Genomic DNA, 20,613 nt, shown 5'->3' on the forward strand with positions numbered 1-20,613 from the left:
CTGTCCTCTCTGTCCAAAATGTGAACATTGGCATCCTCGAAAGAGTGTCCTTTATCCTTATGATGCAGATGGACTGCTGAGTCTTGTCCTGTGGAGGTGGCTCTTCTGTGTTGTGCCATGCGCTTGTGAAGTGGCTGTTTGGTCTCTCCAATGTAGAGGTCTGAGCATTCCTCGCTGCACTGTACAGCATACACCACATTGTTAAGTTTGTGTTTTGGCGTTTTGACAAAGAAGTCCAGACGCTTTTCTTTGCAAGCTCCTTTGACTACGATGACCTGGATGACTGAGAACCTTCACAGACAGTACAGAGCATTATTATTCTTGTCCAATAAATATACACTGCTTAAAAAAAATAATAAAGGAACGTGTTGAAAATACATTTTACCTCAATGGGGAAAAAATCATGTTGGGTATCCATAGTAATATGGACTATCAAGCTACAGAGGGCTGAAGTCAAAATCACTGTGAAAATTGAAGTTAACAAATGATGGCAGGCTAGTCCATTTTGTTGAAATTCCATTGCGATAACTCAGAATGATACTCATTAGTTTGTATGCCATGACAAAATCAGGGCATGCTTTTACAGTAAGTAATGAGATGATAAATCATGTCCAGTGGGATCTCCTCCCAGCTCTGAAACAGCACATCACTGAGTTCATGGACAGTCTGAGGTGCAACCTGTCAGTGTTAGATGGATAGAAACATAATGTCCAAGAGGATGGATTTAAAAAGGTGAGTGTTGGGACCACCATATCAATTCCTTCATCCTCCAGGAACTGCCTGCATACTCTTACCACATGAGCATTGTCACACACCAGGAGGAACCCAGGACCCATTGTACTAACGTAGGGGCTGACAGTGGGTCTAAGGATTTCATCCTGATACCTAATAGTGGCATTGCTTAGCCAATAGAGGTGTGATAACATGAATATGCCTTCCTGGACCATCACTGACCCACCAGTAAACCAGTCATTCTTAGCCAGTCATCTCATTTCAGCCAGCTAGTAAAATTACACATACACGGCTATGAACTAACACTTTCAATACTATTACATTTTGCTATGAAACAGGACTCAACTAGTTATTATCTTAATTAACCGCCTGTCCACCAAAAAGAAAATAGCTTAAAAGGCAATCCCACTGCAACAAAACAACTTTTGAGAAACAAAGGAGTCCAGTATCTGCTTTAGGTGCGCCTTTCCTTGGATAGAGGTTAGTCTGGTGTATTTGGTCGGCCTTGGTCATATTTAGTTGCTTGCTGTTTTGTGTCTTATGGCCAAGTAGACTCTGTGCCTTTTGTCTGCACTATTGTGGGCTCACCGTCCACAGCCTGGTAGGAGGTATGGTGGGCTGAGAAGAACTGAAACTGATGATGTGTCTTAAGAAGTATGAGCTTTGCATGGAGTGAAGACAGTCAATGGTGTTCCCCACCCTTTCATGTAAAGAGGCTTCATCTGGAGTGGCCATGAAGCAATCATTTAGACTTGTCAGAGAGGTCTCACTGTCAATGTCATGGATGAAGTCAATACCTGTCAAAATTAGAGAAGAAGATATAAAGAAGTAAAAAAAAAGGACCATGTAGAGAGAGTTTAATAATCTTTTATTACAAATTATACATAACCTGAGCCGCTGCTAACAAAGTTCTGTTATTATCAATGTTCTATTTAAAATATAGGTTGGAAAAAGTGCAGGGAATTGTTCAACTTATTTAGAAAGACAAACAAAAGAAACCAGAAGTAAGAGATTAACTGAACATCTTCTCAAACCTTTATCTTGTAAATGTCCATTTTATTTCTTTAAGTTACCAGTTGGTTATATTCACTTTCTACCTCCTTAGTTACTACTACTACCTCAGTTAACACCAAAAGTTTTTTGCTGTTCTTTGACTACTTGTTTAGACTTGTATTTATCTTCAGAAATTAGTATATCACTGTGTCAGCTCAGGTTGAGCAGTCTGGAGAGAAAGAGGCACAGCTGAGATGGTTTGGGTTTGTGAAAAGGATAGTGGATATATTGCGCAAAGGATGCTGAATATAGAAGTGCCAGACATATTGAAAAGACATGTAAATATTATATATCGTATAGAGGTTAATACACAAATAAAATTGTCAGTTTAGATCTGACATTTTATCCTGATATTATACAACACAATGACAGTATTGTCTGTTTGTTTGAAGTAGCTGTTTCTTTCATTTTCCTTTTCTATTTTATTGATCTATTCTCCTGCAGGACTTAAGCAGCACACCAATGTTAAAATGTTCTTGTACAACAACGTGTCTTACATAGAAACAAATAAATCATCATTATCATTGGCTGTTTGATCTTAAAGATGTCTCACCTAACATTTCATTTGCTAATCTCACCTTCAAACAACCGGCTGCTTGCTGCTGGGTTGCTTAGTTCGTTTGGTTAACAGCAGCGGCTTCGACTCTAATAAACCCTGTTGCCATGCCAATATTGACATGCTGGAAGTCCCTGAACAGACAGAAGCAGTGCTTGCCAAACCAGTGAGACACTTATCTAAACTGTCTGTTCATATCCACTGTGAGAACACAGTGGCAATAAGCCCACTAGCCATGTGGAACTATATTGCAGAGAGAATCTCAGCTCCCGCTTTATAGCTCTGCTGTTGAAAAACCCATATTTACCAGCAGAGATGAAATTCTGGTTTCACAATATGGGGCGTGCTAAAAACTACAAAACTGGGAGTGTTTGCTGAGTGACTTTACTCTTTTTATTGTTCCAATAAAAAATTTAATATTTCAAGCTGTCTCTCCAAATTATTGATAAATCACCTAGCTTTCTGGAATCGCTGTTATTAGAATTCTAAAGGACAGATTGTAATGACAGTTACATTTCTAATGTTCTTCTGCCCCACTGACGCAGAAGGACGTCAGTGGTGGCGCGTTTCATTTTGCTACATTAGAGAAAAGTAGCAAAAAAAAGGAACTGGAAATGCAAACAAAGATAAATCCTTACCTTGGCCTAGCCTTTGGCTGTTGTGTTGCTCCTGCTGTTGCTGTTGTCTGCGGGCTAACTTCTTCATCTGCAAATAAATAAATAGCAAACAGTTTGATACATGACTGACAGGCAAACAAGCAGACACACACACACAACCAAAAACACACATGCAATACTGTGCAAAGTCTTGTGCTGTTTCTTTATATTGTGGTTCTAAGGACCAGTAATTTTTCTAAGCAATGTTCTTAAGGTCTTTCAAAGATATTTTTTGGACATAGTTAGCACTTTAGGTACTTTGTTACTTGCAGCTCATAACTGCAACAAATAATTAGCTCCCACTTATCACAAGTGTTTTCAGGAAAAGGTTTGTATTGTATTGTATTGCCAAATGGATTGAGCAGTTGCCCGGGTATGAGTGTGGGGCAGCATTACAGCATACAGTAAAGAGGACTGTGTCATGTGAAGCAGGGCCACATAGGAGCTTGATAAGACCACTAAAGCAGACAGCCATAGAGACAAAACACAGAGGTGACTCTTGGACTTCCTTTCCTGGGCGGTCCTCATGTGAGCTAATTTCTGTTTTGAAGCTTTATTTTCATGTATGCACGTTTCAATAAATCACGGCTCCTATTTATCATTTTGTAGCAAAATGTAAAGAAATCAGAGGTAGTTTAAGACTTTTACACAATATTGTACCAATGTATCGATTAATATGTACAAATAGATTAAATACAAATAGGAATAAATAAGTGGAGACGGCAAAAAATTGAAGTGTTAAATAGATTTATGTGCAAAAGAGCTATGAGCTCATGAGATGACCTGATGTGCAAAAATTATTATTACTAGTTAAAATAGGTCAGCTGTTCAAGAGTCTGATAGCAGTGGGGAAGAAGGAGTTGTTGAGTCGGGATCTTCTAGAGTTCACACTTCTAAACCTTTGTCCCGAGGGCAGAAGTGTGAACAGTCCGTGTTGGGGGTGTGTGGGGTCTTTGAGGATGGAGGCAGCTCTCTTCTGGACTCTGCGATGGTAGATGCTCTGCAGAGAGGGCAGCGGAGTCCTGGTGATCTTCTCTGCAGCTGCTATCACTCTCTGCAGGTCCATAGCAGTAGTGCTGCCGTACCATGCAGTGATGCAGCTGGTCAGGGTGCTCTCCACAATGCAGCTGTAGAACCTGCCAAGGATCTTGGCCAACATACCAAATTTCCTCAGCCTCCTCAGGAAATACAGCCACTGCTGAGCCTTCTTGACCAGCTTTGTGGTGTTCAGTGTCCAGGTGAGGTCCTCTGTGATGTAGACGCCCAGGTATCTAAAGCTGCTCACCCTCTCCACTTCCACACACAAAGTGAGTGACAGTGACAGTATTGAAGGCGGAGCTGTAATCAACAAAAAGTACTGTGATGTATGAGCCTTTGTTGCTGTAGGCTTTATCCAGTGTATTTTTCCACCTTGTTGCACAATCAAATACTGTTCAAACCTGGGGAAATCTGGCCAGGATTTCTGTTGACTGCTTACAGCTCATCCATGGTTGAGTTAGCATTAGCATCGGGTGGTACATACACGGCCGTTACCATGATGACAGTAAACTCATAAGGTATGTAGATAGGTCTGCATTTAACAGTCAAATATTCCAAATCAGAACACTGGCTGTCTACAGTCTTTTGTCTCTTTAGACCAGCTGTCATTGATCTAGATGCATAAACCCCCAATGTTGGTGTAGCAAATACTCGGGAGCGGTGGCTTAAATGTTTTTTTCTTTAACCATGCTACTGGGCCCACCCTGCAGCCTCGCTTTTGCCTCCTTTGTTTACACTTCCTTTTGGGCTTGCTGCAGGCCTGGAGTTCTTATTATGTTCTCCGGAATCCTGTGGAAGTGGTGATAGTCTGACATAGTGTTCCTTGCACAGTGTAATCCCAAACTCAGAAGGTCCTGAGTAGATACTACTCGCCATACAGTAGTAAAAAACACATACATCCACACATATACATGTAAAAAATCTAGAAAAGCAAGCACCGAATGTGGAGAGCAGTAAGCCACTGTGTCTATGTGTGTGTCGATGTCTTGTGGAAGGAGGGAACCTAACATGCATGTCTGTGGAAACCCGGAGTACCTCGAGAGAACCCACAAGGGCACAAGGAGAAGATGCACACTAATTCATATGCTACAGAAGAAAGCTTTGAAAATTTTAAAAGCTTCTAGGTTATTGGGAACCAGATGACAGACTATTCATCATGCTAGAATTTTTAAAACACTATGTTGTTTTTTTAATTTACAAAGAAGAAATTAGTAGACATGCAAGAGCAATGAATGGCTGTTAAATTAAACGGCATGATTATGATATATTTTAGACTTGAGCAAGTATTGCATCAGACCGATGATGGACAATAGTAAAATCCCTGTAGCTAGTGAGACTATGATGAGTTTATTCTCTCAAATGCCACCAAGCCAGACAAATTAGATTAGAAACTCTCAGTACACTGAAGCTTGACTGATGAAAAACTGATTACATAACTAAGGACTTTTGGGAATAAACAGTAAGGGCCCATTGTCAGAGGATGCAATGTGGGGGGCCATCAGCGACTAAGACTTCTGTGAAACACCTAAAGGCTCATTTTAACTATCTTTGCTTAGAAGAAGCAATTTAAAAATTGTAACTGTAGTTCAACAATGTGAATGCTTAGAAGTTACAACCACAAAATTATGAAACTAGGTTATAAATGTATAAATGCTTATAGCTTTGGGGATGTGCTCCTTACCTTTGCTCTCTGGTTCTGGAACCAGACTTGGACCACACGAACACTAAGTCCAGTCTCTGCAGCCAGGGTCTCTCTTACCTGTAAATCACAGCACAATTAAATTTTATTATTATTATTATTATTATTATTATTATTATTATTATTATTATTATTATTATTATTATTGTTGTTGTTGTTGTTGTTATTATTTTATTATTATTATTAATAAAAATAATATTAATAAAACAATTAATACTATTAGTATTCTTACTTTTTTATTATAACAAATACATAAAAAAACAACAACATGCTTCCATTAAACAAACTCTTCTGGGCTAGTTTTTATTAGCTTTAAATTCTACTACCCTCAGTGTCACCCTTGATAGAGGACAAATGTAGACACACCAGCTCAGAAGTATAAATAAAAACACACACATATATACAACAACATAATCTATTACAATGTAGGCTCTACAGGGTTTCAACCCTCAAGCGTCGATGCAGGACTGACAAAACCCTATTTTAAAAGAAAAGAAAAGAAAATGACAAAATGTTGCTTGGAAATAAGATAATTTTCATGACAACATAAGTAAGGTTTTGTGCTTAAACATATTAATTTTCTTTGCATATATGTGTTAATAAGTTTAATGAAGTCTCAACTGTTAATTCATTCAACTCCTCATTTTAAATTTGGGTTGTTAAAGCTAGAGGAACTAATTTTTAAGTTTCAGTGTTAAAATAATTTTAAATATTTGCTTGGCTGGTTGTCTTGGGGCCTTTTCCTTCATATTTAAACTGCTACTTTTATTAAGAACATAATACTGTTTTTCTACTATGACTTCTTAGTCATAGTAGAAAAATAGACTTGAGGTGACTGCTGTTAAGCATTGATGCTATATAAACGAAATGATACTGAATTCAAATGTAATGTAAGAAATGAAATGCAATGTAATTGTAGTACTTGATATGTGGTTTTTGACTCAAATATACCAGTATACAATTATAATATACTCTATACCTCTACTCACCTTTCTGCAGGGTTTGGAAGAAACCTCAAAAGAGGCCTTAAAGGCTCTCTGCTGCGGGGTGGTCAGGATGGTGCGTGGGCGTTTGGGCCTTAGGGGTTCTTTGCTGTCACTGCTGCATTTCCTGACTGATAGGGTTTTTTCTGATTTCACATCCTCGTCCTCATCCTCATTCTTATCTGTCACCAGACACAAATAATTCCATTAATCCCTTTGTTTAATTGTTGCTGCAGATTTGACCTGAGTTCAGTTTTTTGCATTGCATGGGAATTTTCCATTTCTAGATAAAGTCATCAATTAGGTACGTTCCTTTTGATTCAGTTCTTTTCTTTAATAATCTGTTATAAAATATTACCTGAGTCTGTGATGTCTGTACTGAGTGTACTGAGCAGGGCCATCTCTCTCTCATAGTCAGTCTTGCACAGCAGCTGACCTTTTTTCAGTACAAACTCATCTCCTTTACACAGCTGGCGCTGGCAGACACAGCAGCAGAAGCAGCTGAGATGGTAAACACTGTCCAGAGCTCGCATAACAAACTCTGTGGGCGCTATCTTTCCAAGACAGTTGCTGCACTCCACAGCAAACAACCTGAGCACAAGGGGAAGGAAGAACAGTGTTATTGATGCAGCATTTTTAGGGAAAATTGTGTTTGACATATTTTCCTTGCAATTGAATCATTCTAGCAGTTATGTTTCTCCTCCAACAGAGTGCGGAGGAGGAGCAATGAGATAACACAAACACAAAAGCTACCAAGCTAAATCTAATAAAAGTTGTTTTGCCTTCTGACCATAATTCAACACATTTTGCTGCTCAAATTGAAATTCGGGTGAAAAATTATTTGTCACACTGAAAAACCTGATAGTTTCACCGATTATTTTCATTTGAATGGGTTTACAAACTGGCGTACTCAAACAACAGTTTTCAACAGTATTTAAACACAAGAGGCTTCTCTTTAAAATGTCTTCTTTCTACAGTTTTCTCACCATCCCATTACCACTGAAGTGTAAAGTTATTTATCAATTTACAGGATCTCTGTGGCTTTTAAATCACAAAACACTAAGTTTGGTGGATAATTTTCCAGAAATTGTTACTTTAATTAAGGTACCAAAGTAACACCTAGATTAAAAAAAACTGAATCTAGTTTTGGTGTTACTTTTCTGTTACTTTTAGCCACAGCTAACTTTTGTCACAGGAAGCGTCGGTTACCTTTGATTCCACTGAATCACAACCAAGTCTAAATTTCATGGGTGTGTTCATGTCCTGCTAACAATAACTGGAGCTTGCCAATCTTAGAGGCCAGTAGTTTTGTTTTTCTTTTGGTTGTTTCTCTATGAGCCTCTGGTCTAATGGAAAACTGATTAGACCAGAGGAGACTAGTGTGCTATACAAGTTGCTGTAGGATCTGGTATCACTGCTCTGAGAGACGGTTTTTGTACAATGACAATAAAGGGCTAGTCTGTTCTAGTTACCATTGGTATCTTTGTGGTAACAGCACATGAGCTTCTGGACTGGTTCTTATACAACTTGCCTCATTCACCCGTGTCTGTGTGTGTGTGTGTGTGGGAGGGGGGGGGCATGCAAGAACTGAATCTTGGAAAAGAGTTAAAGAGTGGGAGAGGAGGAAAGAGGTAGCATTAGGCAGGTACACAAGAGTTTGGACAGCTGCACCGTTCCTTTCTAATGACACTATCCTTCTCTGTTCAATAGTTTTTTCTCCCATTCCCCATATCTCATTGATCTTCTCTTTCAACCTTTGTCTTACCATCTGTCAATTCAGAAAGTGAGAAGAACATTTGCCATCAAGGCTCTTTAAAAAAAAAAAAAGATGGACAGAGTATATAAAGTATAAGACATTGCCTAGTAAAATTAACAAATAAAAATACACCACAATCTGGTTCAAATCACTGTAATTGCAATGTATGCTCATAATAGAGTTGTGTAACAGAACCACGACAGGCCCGATGACGAGTTCATGGTTTTCAGCATTTCTTTATTTAACACTTTTATTCTCCTGGTCGCTGTACAACAACAGTCGGCTGCAGCTCCGCCGCTCACAGCCCGACACATATCAACAACAACAACATAACAGACAGCACAGCTTTTTATGCCGGCAGAGGCGTGATTGCAGATGCCATGCAATTGCATCCATCTCCCCTGCAACAACACCTCAGACCACGCACTGCCGAAGTTGATACACTCCTCATTAAATGGATATAAGCACTAACCCCATGGTGTGAAGGGATAACTAAGAGGGATAGAAAGAGTTGAGTGAAGGTAAATTGCTACATGCTTACAGAACACACTATCAGACAGGAAGGGCTGCTTGCCCTTGGGTGTATGATAACAGGGTGCTCATTTTCATGCATGAAAATAAAACATCCCTGGTAACAACTGTAAGGTAGGGAGGGGTTTTTTTTCATACAGGACAAAATCCCTGACTGGAGGTTAATGACTGCTGTCATGTGGAAGGACCCCGAGGAGAACAAATCAAGTCTAAACCATGGCACCTCCCCATCAATAGCCAATCAAAATTATTTCCGGTTGTCATGTGTCTAATACAGTCCTTGCGGTGACACCGCCCCTCTTGGACTGAGATTGCCCACCCCTGGTCTAATATATGCTTTGAATTATGAACTGTGCTTCACTTCTCCACGTGCAGACTGCCTGACATTGAGAAGTCCACAGCTGTGCAAGCCAAATCTTTAACTGCCTGATAATTGCTAGATTGTCTCCTGAACTACTCTCAGCAAAAAAACGAACACAACACCTTGATTCACTGAGTTATCAATAGTGTGAGCAGTTACACAACTCACCAAGAATGTTTGCAATGCTGTTAACAGATAAATTTGCATAAGTAAAGGAAATTAAAATTCAATTGAGTTCAATTTTATTTATATAGCGCCAAATCACAACAACAGTCGCCTCAAGGTGCTTTATATTATAAGGTAGACCCTACAATAATACATACAGAGAAAAACCCCCAACAATCATATGACCCCCTATGAGCAAGCACTTTGTGACAGTGGGGAAATAAAAAATCCCCTTCAACAGGAAGAAACTTCTGGCAGAACCAGGCTCAGTTAGGGGCGGCCATCTGCTGCAACTGGTTGGGGTGAGAGACCACAGCTTCTCTGCAACTTTAAAAAAACAAAACTTTTCAAGCTTGCATAGACTGCAACAGTTTAAATCCTTGTTTATACCTAAACGTGTAATTTTCACAACCTTTTGTTTTTCAGTTGTTGTGGGCTTTCATATATGCTGTAAACAAAGTGTACTAAAGTAAAATAAAAGCCTGGAAAGAAATGTGTGGAAAATACAGTGTAAGAAGGGTTGGTTAGACTAGTCTACATCCCTAATAATTGTGAATGAAGGGGAAATATTATTTATTCTTTCCTCTGAAATACCCCAAAGATACTCATTGCATTAAAAAAAATAAATAAACAACTTTAAAAACATTATATACTGTTTCGCCTTGCCAAGTATCATCAGGAATCAGTAAGTATGTTTAGGCACTCGAAAAATAAGTCCCATGGTGTATTATACAGTGCAATGTGTCATCTTTGAAAGGCAGAGTGAAAACGTCTTTCTCTTTGCAAGCTTTTAGTTAGATTTAGAGGCAGGCAAAAGCAAAGGGTTCATTTTTTTTTATACCAAAACACTTTGAGTCTGTGTCATATATGGAATATAAAAATTATTTTTAAGATCCATATTGTGAGAATCACACATTTACTTTTGTTTAATATTATACAGAAATGACAAAAGGGTTTTTCCACTACTCCTACTCCCTTTTTTCACCGATAGCTCTACTGATAGCTGAGATCATTACCATGCTAAAAACATGTTGAAGTGAGTTTCTAGAGAATCTCTAGGCTTTACTATGAATTTTTGAGCTTTCGCTGAACAAACAGCAAATCCATTCTCTGAATACTGATTTTATTTTCCCTGCCTCCTTCATAGACATCTTTTGATTACTCTGGCTAATTAAAAGTCCATCAAGCTGCCACCCAAAGCCACCACCCACTCATCCACCCAACCTCCTCTTTTAGGTCACCCAGCTCCATGAAGAGGGAGAACAAACAAGACAATAGTGAAGGAACACACACAGTCTGTTTTTACTGCTTCATTCTTTTTCCTCTCCTCTTATCCTCTTTAATCCTGTACCTCTTTATGCTTATTAAGCTGCTGGAAGCATAGGGCACAGGTCCAATGGGTTAAAGCTCCACCAAAGAGTTGACTCTAGCACTGAAAGGCCACAAAGAACTGAAGAGGACTTTGCGTGATTGCACTAATGGTAGTTTTCTATGTTTATAATTCCCTCTATCTATCTATCTATTTTTATTTCATTTTATTATTCACATTATTATCTGATTCAGTATTATGCCAGAGCTGACAGTGGGTTAGAGCCAGGTTGGTGAAAGATGGAAGGAAGAAGAAGGCGGCGGCATGGATGAAACTGCTGCTGCAAGCGTGGACGAGGCTGCTGGTGGAGCAGCAGGCGGCGGCATGGATGAAACTGCTGCTGCAAGCGTGGACGAGGCTGCTGGTGGAGCAGCAGGCGGCGGCATGGATGAAACGGCTGCTGCAAGTGTGGACGAGGCTGCTGGTGGAGCAGCTGGTGGCTGGACGGGCTCCTCGGGCCCCCCAGCTGACGAGGAAGGAGGCTGGACGGGCTCCTCGGGCCCCCCAGCTGACGAGGAAGGAGGCTGGACGGGCTCCTCGGGCCCTCCAGCGAGAACAGTCTCAGGACCAGTGGGCACAGGGGCCCCTGGAACACACAGGACAAAACCAGCAGGCGCACGGGCCTCTGGCAGGGACAGAACGTGGGTGATGCTGAAGCCGGAGCTGGACCAGGCGTGGGTGATGCTGAAGCCGGAGCCGGACCAGGCGAAGCTGAAGCCGGAGCCGGACCAGGCGTGGGTGATGCTGAAGCCGGAGCCGGACCAGGTGTGGGTGATGCTGAAGCCGGAGCCGGACCAGGCGTGGGTGATGCTGAAGCCGGAGCCGAGCCAGGCGACGGCATGGGTGGAGACACGGAGGCTGCAGCTGGCGTGGATGAAGACACGGAGGCTGCAGCTGGCGTGGAAGCTGGAGACGGAGGCGCTGCAGCGAGAACAGTCTCAGGACCAGTGGGCACAGGGGCCCCTGGAACACACAGGACAAAACCAGCAGGCGCACGGGCCTCTGGCAGGGACAGAACAGGACCAGCAGGCGCACGGGCCTCTGGCAGGGACAGATCAGAACCAGCAGGCGCACGGGCCTCTGGCAAACACATAGAAGACTTCAGCCGCCCAGAGCATTGACTCTGCTCAGGCAGTGACAGCCGGGTGCAGTCCTCAGCTGGGTTCCTAGCCTCCAGGGGTCCAGAGTAGGCTGAGGGCTGAAACTCAGCCTCTGGGGAGGCCCTGGAGCGCGTCACAGTCTCTGAACTGGCCAGCTTTTTAGGAATGATTACATTATCATGAGGTTTGTTGCTCTGCTTAGAACAAACTGATGAAACACAGTTCCTTTTAGATTGATTTGACTGAGCTTGTTGTACCGGGGTAGCAAGTGACACAGGGTGCAGGGCTAGTGGCTGCTGAACAGCAGGCTGAACTGAGGGTGACTGAAACAATGGTTGGGATGACGACGGTGGTGGAATTGGAGACTGAGCTTGAGGCCGGGCGGCTAACTGAGCTTGAGGCCGGGCGGCTAACTGAGCTTGAGGCGAAAGTGGTGGTGGTGGAGTTGGTGTCTGGGCTACAGGCGGCTTCTGAGCAGGAAACACAGGACACTGAGCTACAGGTGGCTGCTGAGCAGGTGACACTGGAGGAAGCAGACGAGTGGGCCGAAGGGTAGGCTGCCAGCGAGGAACGGCAGCACGGAGCCCTCCAAGCGCTAGCCGAGTCCCGTCAAAACGGGAGCTGCGCTTCCACGGTGAGTCCGCTGGATCCATTACTGGTCGCGTCGTTCTGTCAAGGCTCTGTGTGCGGGCAGGCAGAGATGAGGATCCAAATGCAGGACTCGGAAAATGGAATGTAACTCAAAAAACCTCAGCTTTATTGCTGGCAGGAAAACAAACATAAAGTGAGGACGGAACACTGAGACCAAGAACACACAGGCATAAACTGATGGTACGACGCGACACTGAGCATGGGAAAACACAGGGCTTATATACACAGGGTAGTAACGGGGAAATCGGCAACAGGAGGGAGACACAGCTGGGAGAGATCAGGGCTAACGAGACAGGGGGAACAAAGCTGCACATACTAACATCAGACAAGAACAAGAACCTTCAAAGTAAAACAGGAAACAAAACACACTTTACTAAGACACAGACTAGACAGAGACAGACTTGACACTGACCAAAGGCTACTAAATGATAATCATAATCACAACAGTATCAGATCATAAATCATAATATAGAAAAACACCAAGATAACTGAAACACCAAGTACCAGAGAAACATAAAGGAAAATCCATGATGCAAAAGTACCAAAACATAATGAACTCAAAATACTGGGTCCAACGGACCCAGAACCGTGACACTAAAAAATAAAGTCATTATAGCTCATGTGTCATGTGCTCTCATTACTTTATTATTTATTATTTGTTTCATTAATATAAAAGTAACTAGAACTTAAAACAATCTCCAACCTGAAGTCACATCCCTTCCCAGGAAAACTAAAGGAAGAGGAAAAAGGGAAGTAAAATCTGAAAGGAAACTGTAACGTCTACAACCGACTCCGTGATATAACACACTATTTAGACACCATCTCCAACGGAAGTAACACGATATCGTCCTCTCAAATCCACACACGGTGTGCACACTGCTTTGAAAGGCCCAACAGCTTTGTTTGCTCTCCTCTTTTTCCCCTTTATACGCTGTGCCCACAACTATGAGGAGAAACACCTGCTGTCAGAGGGAGGACAAATCCAACAGAGAAAGGGGAGCGAGAGAAAACCACACACATACAGCACCATTGCTGTAACAGTTGTCAGAGGGATGTGGGGGGGAGGTAGACAACTGTACGTGGAAGGAGAGATTTCTTACACCCCACTGCAAGGTAAGGAAAAGCAAATCCGGAACCAACACCAGCAGCAACCGCCGTCCCCAGTCTGGCTCAACAAGTTCCAACAAGCCCATCTAAATGTCCGGTCATCTTGATGTTACACTGTCACACAAAGATTTTTCTGCTTTAACAGCGTGGCTTGTCATTAATAAAACAGCTGTAGCAGTAAGAAGACAAAGAGGTAATTTCATGACACAAATCAGTACATATTTAAAACACACTTTACCTGAAACACTGCTTTTTGTGTTGTCTGTCTGTCTTTTGTCTCTTTCTAATGTGACAGCGCTGACTGGGCTGTTAAATGGGCGCAAGCTGTATTAAAAACTAACTCATCTCTCTTGTGAGGAGTTTCTTGCTAAGTTCTGCAGTGTTTTTGACAAGGGTTCAAACCTCAATGCCTCTGCTTTTTTCCCTGAGGCCATTTGTCTATTGGTCTTTGGATTCTGGCAGAAGACATGGGATTGGAGTAAAAGGCCCCTCATGGAGCTTTCCTATGCACTTTAAATGATGAACTAAAATCATATCCTCGCTTGAATCCCCGCCCTATAAGTGTTTCCAAGTCACTGCTCTCAATGGAAAAAGACTACTCAACATAACTCACAAAACCCAGCTGGCAACTCCCACTGTGTAAGGCAACCACACAGAACAAATATGTTTCTATCTATTTGTTGCACCACTCGCTCCTCTCGTCCTCGGTCATTCATGGCTAAGAGAGAATAATCTCAACACTAAATAGAGAAAAAAAACCATTTATTTCTGGTTGGAGCACTCACTGTCATCAATTCTGTTTGAAAAATACTATCCATCATTCTCCTCTTAGCCTCCCCCATCTCCACCTGATCTAAATGGTAAATGGTTAATGGCCTGCATTTATATAGCGCTTTACTAGTCCCGAAGGACCCCAAAGCGCTTTACACATCCAGGCATTCACCCATTCACACACTGGTGATGGCAAGCTACATTGTAGCCACAGCCACCCTGGGGCGCACTGACAGAGGCGAGGCTGCCGGACACTGGCGCCACCGGTCCCTCTGACCACCACCAGTAGGCAACGGGTGAAGTGTCTTGCCCGATCTAGCTTCAGTACCCCGTGTATCTTGTTTAGATGAAGTATTTTAAAAAAAGCCCTGTCTCTCTTTCTCTTCCTCCTCACAGAATTTACTATCAACTATCAATTTGCTATCAACCTTTATCCTAGTGGACCTTTGCCCACCAGCAGTTTATATAGTTTATCCAAACTGGAAAAAGAAGACATGGAGAAATACATGACAAACTCACTGACTAACATTCTTTCTGTCTTCCAGGCACTTGTCAATGACGCCATTCGGGATATCATCAATCACCTTGTTTTTGCCTACTTGAATTACATCACACAATTCCTTACATGGCATTGTGGCTGTGGCTCAGGTGGTAGAGAAGATCAGCTACTGACTGGAAGGTTGGTGGTTTGATCCTTGGCTTCCCCCAGTCTGTATGCCAAATATCCTTGGGAAAGATAGTAACCCCAAGTTAGCTCCATCGGAGCATGAATGAATGTGTGTGAATGTTGCTTAGATTGCACTTGTGTATAGAAGAAAGTGCTTGGGTGAATGAGGCATGTTGTATACAGTGCTTGGAGTACTCCAGGAGAGAAGAAAAGCGCTATCAGTCCATTTACCTTGTGTTCGTTTGTCTTATAGTCAAGCATCTCAGTCATCACTGATGCCGAGTTGTAGATCACCTGCTTGGTTTCGGTGATGATCGCAGTAGAGATTGTTTATAGTGCTGTAGTCACATCTTGTAGAAGACCTTCAGATGATATGGTGACCTTCAGAGTGGACAATGGTGCTTTAAGAGGAGCAGACAGGCCCAAAAAAAATCCCATATAGAGATAATGTGACAGTAAGTCAGCCCGCTATCAGTGTGCTGCTCCTGTCTGGAAGACGCCTCAATACAACAGGCAAGACCACCAAGCTGCAGGATTCCCCCTCCAGCAACACAACAAATAGTGGGAGTAACACACACATTTAATGAAAGCTCTTAAAACATGTGGTTATCCCAATTGGGCTTTCATCAAATCAACAAAGATGAATAAAAAAGAAGGTCAGACACCAACTAGCGAGAAACAGAAAGCCAAACAGAACAACATTGCCATGTTTTGCTTAGCAGATAAACTCAGGAGAATTTTCTTAAAGCATGACATCCCTGTGCACTTCCCACCCAGTGACAGCCTCAGACAAAAATTGGTTCATCCCAAGGACAAAACTCCCAAAGACAAGCTAAACAACATAGTGTCTGCGTTGAAGTGCAGCAAGTAGTGCTCAGACCTCTATATTGCAATGAGCCACACTATAAATACATGGCACAGCATAAAAGAGCCACCTCGACAGGACATGACTCAACTGTCCATCTGCATTTAAACAATAAAATTAAATTTTTCAAGGATACCGATGTTCAAATTTTGGACAGAAAAGACAAATGGTTTGAAAGAGGAGTAAAGTAAGCCATTTATGTCCAGTGTGAATTCCCATTTTTGAACAGAGGGCTTACGACAACAACTGTCTGTCACTACAATGCGATTTTGAGATCTTTTCCCAGCCACCCTAATGTCCACTCACATCTTGCGTTAGGTGATCTCAAGGGCATATGATAGGGTGAGGCAAGGCAGTGGTTTCACCTGAAACCTCTGCTGATAATGACCCACACCCCTTTTCACACCTATTTGCATGTGATGAGGCACATGATCAATAGTGGGTCAACAATGCTCTCAAGGGACAGTCCCCACTTGGGTTTATTATAATGCTCTATTGAAACTCTTACAGTCAGTGCGATTACTGGCTCTTGTATGTTCAGTAAAAAATCCTGAAAATAGTTTTGTGATACATGCCACCAGCAGGTTTCCAACAACATTCAGCTCTTTTACCCATTTTGAGTGGCTTCAACAAAAATACATTATTTTCACTATGAAAATGAACAATGGTTGTGCAACTAATTATTAATTATTTATCAAATGTGTAGCCTATATGCTGTCTTTAAAGTATTAAAAAATAAAACAAAGGAAAAAATGGTATCAATTAAAATGTGTTTCATAGCCTACATCTGTCACCTGATGCCTTATCCTCTTAATTTTGTTGAACCTTAATAGCAATGTTAGTAGAAATGCATCAAAGGCTAGTTTTGAGTGGCCCCAGGTCTGGATTCCAAAAGAAAAAGTAACAGAGGAAAATAATACAGTTTATTTAAAATTGTCTTTGTTTGGTATGCTTAACCTGTTGTGAGAAGTTGCAAACAACAACAAATACATTAATTCATTAATTGAAAAAAGAAAATTGTGGAAAGACATTTCAGAGAAACCACGCTTCATTTGGTGAGAACCGTCCATGTGCAGATAAAAGAAACAGAGCAAATTCACAACTGGTGAGCAGTTCGATCTTTATGTCATCTTAGAAAAGACACTTAGACTGCCATTTGCTTTAGACGGGTGGTGCACGAAGACATTCACAGTAAGGTGTTCAAGTAATTGATTGATTGATTGATTGATTGATTGATTGATTGATTGATTGATTGATTGATTGATCATTTATTTCGAGCATGTCTGATATGAGGTTTCCAACTGATTTTATTGTCAAGTATCAATGCTAAGAAATCTCCTATATATATATGTGTGTGTATGTCTAGTGCATTTGTTATTGCTTCAGTTGCTTCAGTTATTGCCAGTGAAGTTGAGCTCTTTACTCTGAATCCATGAATCCTTACTTCATAGATACCATCAAAGATGGGCTATGACATCTGCAGCAAATTGTCCCAATAAGCTACTTTCAATATGATTAATTTACACAGATGACAGAGTAGTGGCTCCATAGGTTTACTAATACCTCAGGTTTACAGATTTACCTCACAATCAGAAGATCCCCAGTTTGATCCCTGTAAGAGACACAAATCCCTTTGTGGGCAGGGTAAGTGGCATTTCTAGACAAGAGTAGAGGCACCTGATTAAACTGTGTTATCTTCCTTTAAGGCAGCTCCATACAGACGTTTTATGATGAAAGTTTCTAAATAATGAATCTTTTGATAACAAAGATTACAGACCCCTATGATAACACGCATCAATTTCTTCTTTTATTTTCTATCTTCCAAATAAGGTAATAACTAAACTTTAATTTCTAACTCCTTAAAAGAACGTTTACATCAATGCACCACAGTGGATACTTAGAACTGTATTAAAGAGATTTCTGGGATGCCAGTAGCTCCATTTAAAATAAAATTACTGGAAGCATTACAATTAATTATGGAATTGTTAAATTTTAATATTTATTATTTTATGAATCAAGAATAAACGCCTTTCAAAAACAAATAAATAAGACATCTTTTAGGAGTCAAGGTGCATATGGAAAAATGTAACCCGTAAAAAATAAACAGAAAAGCACTTCCTTCTTTTCACGCACTAACCAATGTGCTAGGACTAAACAACAACAAAAAAGCCAGATTATAAAACGTGCTCAAGGTTAAATTTGCATAAAAAGCGCCTTCAAATAAACAAAAACAACCCAATTTATACTCTTTTCTTTTACTTTGAGCCACTGGCTGACTGGGCCCACAGAGGCCAAGTCCATGGATACAGAGAAGCGTTCTTACTGTTGGTAGTCGCTCTTGCAGTACGGCTTTGTGTCTCTGAAGTAGCAGGTGTCGGTGAGCGGTTGCTGGCACGCAGCGCACTGAAGGCACTTCTGGTGCCAGGACGCGCCATTGACCCTCATCAGGAAACGGTCTGAAATGATCTGCGCGCAGCCCTCACACACGGCCTGCTGTCGAAAGTCAGCGCCTGATTGACAACAGAACAGACATGAGCGGCGTGAACGAGAAGGCTACAGCTGATGTAAAAGGGGAGAATGCTCCCAAAACTGCGACTGTGATTTGCACATAGCCCTGTAACTCGGGAATATGAATTATTTGTTAACTGTCCAAGTCATCCAAATAAAGCGCTACCCAGACGAACCTGCATGTCACAAAGCTCTTGCTGGAATATAGAGGTCATCATGTACGCACACAAAAAATATATGTCCATTTTACTGGAAAAAATCTGCAAACCTGGTAACAAAAAAATAAATTCACTTTTTTTTTGCGAATACATAAAAAATGAATTTCTTCTCTTGTTTATTTATACGTTTTCCCTAGAATGGTTCGTTTCAGTAAATCAAGAGAATCGCCTGAGTGAATAAAGAGGACAGAACCTGCTGGGGTTATATATTCGTATTAAACACTACTTATATTTTTATAACGACTAAAGAATTCTCTTAGAGGTTTATTGAGAAAACTAGTGGGAGAGTTTCAGTGTTGTACGCCATAAATGAACACAGGGATTATTCATATCTCTTTAAACCGAAACATAATTTTGAAAACAACAACATAAAACATAACTAAATAAAATAAACAACAAGACTACACAAAACTGCCCCAGAAGCATGAAATATAACAACGTAATTTGAAAGACTTTTTATGTTAGAAATTATGCGTCGTAGCAGCAAACATGTTTCATAAAATCAAGTGGGGAACATGTAGCCATAATAATATCATAAAAATATCAAACTGAAAACACAGTCTCGAACCTGGACAGACACAGAAACAAAGGCGTTGCAAAATTAGCTTACACTCTTCCAAACCTGTCAGGAGATGGGAAAGCCGACCATCCCGTTGTGCAGGCAAAAAAGAAACTCACCGATCTTACCATCCAAAGAACTGGTATCGCTCCGCAGTTGATCCTTCATTTTAAAGTCATTCAACATCTTTAAATAGGTAGTGGAGTTAGCCTTGCTGTTCGACTCGCGCTTCTCCATATAATAGCTACACTTGTTGCAATTCCCATAAGCCGTGAGATCCAGGCCTGTGGCTCGTTTTTCACATCTACAGTCTCTGCTGCCTGAGAGTAAAATATGGGCAAAATCAAGAGCACATAAATGGTCGCAAAGATGAAACCTTCAACAAGTTTCCCCCTCTTGTAAGTCAAGAGGTCTGCACTGAAACTCTCAAGCACCCCTGAACTTGATATCTCAGCCGTGATCTCTCTATACAGCTGGGCAACGGCAGAGATATGAAGCCTACCCATGCTCTCCGGCACAGCATTTTCTTGGCACTGCTGTGGATAGATCCGCCTGCACACAATGGAAGGAAAGAACAATCCTTTCCAAACTGTGTTGTTTATATGCGACAACTGTATCAGTCGGCAGACACCCCACATATGGTGGTGGCCACAAAAAATGAATTAGTTTGCGTTAATTGTTTACAAACGAATTAAACTCAAAATACAAATAATAGACGGGGCATCGTGACACTCATTTATGTGCAGTTTAACACAACCATATATCTCTCTTTCTCTCGCTCTTGCTTACAATCAAGCTTTCAAAGTAAATACGAGTAACTACATACATGCAACAATAAATATAATAATATATTTATATTATAAATATAATATAAAAATAATATAAATAAAAATACTCCTAGCTGGTGTTATCAACTTGCAATATAAAAACAGAGACAATATCAAAAATATTTTTGCAATACTAAAATTGAATGAAAATGCTAACTTGACAAAACTGAGTCTACAACCCGAGTAACATAACGACTACAATTTTTATCTGAAACTATTTCTTATCCATATTATTAAATATGCAAAATTGGCGTTTAGTGCCCTGTCACGTGACAGCTCTAAACGTCTCCATGCCTAATGGTAATCTATTCACGTGAAAGACAGGTTTGGAGCAGATTGTCAGGATGAATTCTCCTTAAATCTGTGTAGCCTGATGCCCCATAAATCCACAGCCTGCTCTCAAAAACACGCACACGTTCACTTTTGTTTGGCATATGAAAT

General features: G+C 41.1%; 1 protein-coding gene across 1 annotated transcript; it reads right to left on the reverse strand.

The window, feature by feature from the left end:
• Window positions 1-1,305: 1,305 nt before the first annotated feature.
• On the reverse strand, window positions 1,306-19,582 carry LOC146629498 (LIM/homeobox protein LMX-1.2-like). The gene is made up of 7 exons (XM_085358651.1): window positions 19,465-19,582; window positions 18,384-18,570; window positions 7,076-7,308; window positions 6,724-6,899; window positions 5,717-5,794; window positions 2,980-3,046; window positions 1,306-1,529 (listed from the first exon to the last, which is right to left on the reverse strand). The coding sequence occupies exons 1-7, from the start codon at window positions 19,580-19,582 to the stop codon at window positions 1,306-1,308; spliced, it is 1,083 nt and encodes a 360-aa protein (XP_085214777.1).
• Between the last annotated feature and the right edge of the window lie 1,031 nt (window positions 19,583-20,613).

The sequence above is a fragment of the Diplotaxodon limnothrissa genome, linkage group LG7 (genome assembly GCF_057381915.1).
Source record: "Diplotaxodon limnothrissa isolate DT_005_m linkage group LG7, D_limnothrissa_male_GT1.1, whole genome shotgun sequence".
NCBI classification, from domain to species: Eukaryota; Metazoa; Chordata; class Actinopteri; order Cichliformes; family Cichlidae; genus Diplotaxodon; species Diplotaxodon limnothrissa.

Coding starts and splice junctions, on each gene's coding strand:
- LOC146629498 (XM_085358651.1), bottom strand. CDS start 19,582: ATGGAGAAGCGCGAGTCGAACAGCAAGGCTAACTCCACTACCTATTTA. Junction 18,571..19,464: donor TTCTTTGGATGGTAAGATCG/GTGAGTTTCTTT, acceptor GTTGTCAATCAG/GCGCTGACTTTCGACAGCAG. Junction 3,047..5,716: donor TCCAGAACCAGAGAGCAAAG/GTAAGGAGCACA, acceptor ATTTATTTGCAG/ATGAAGAAGTTAGCCCGCAG.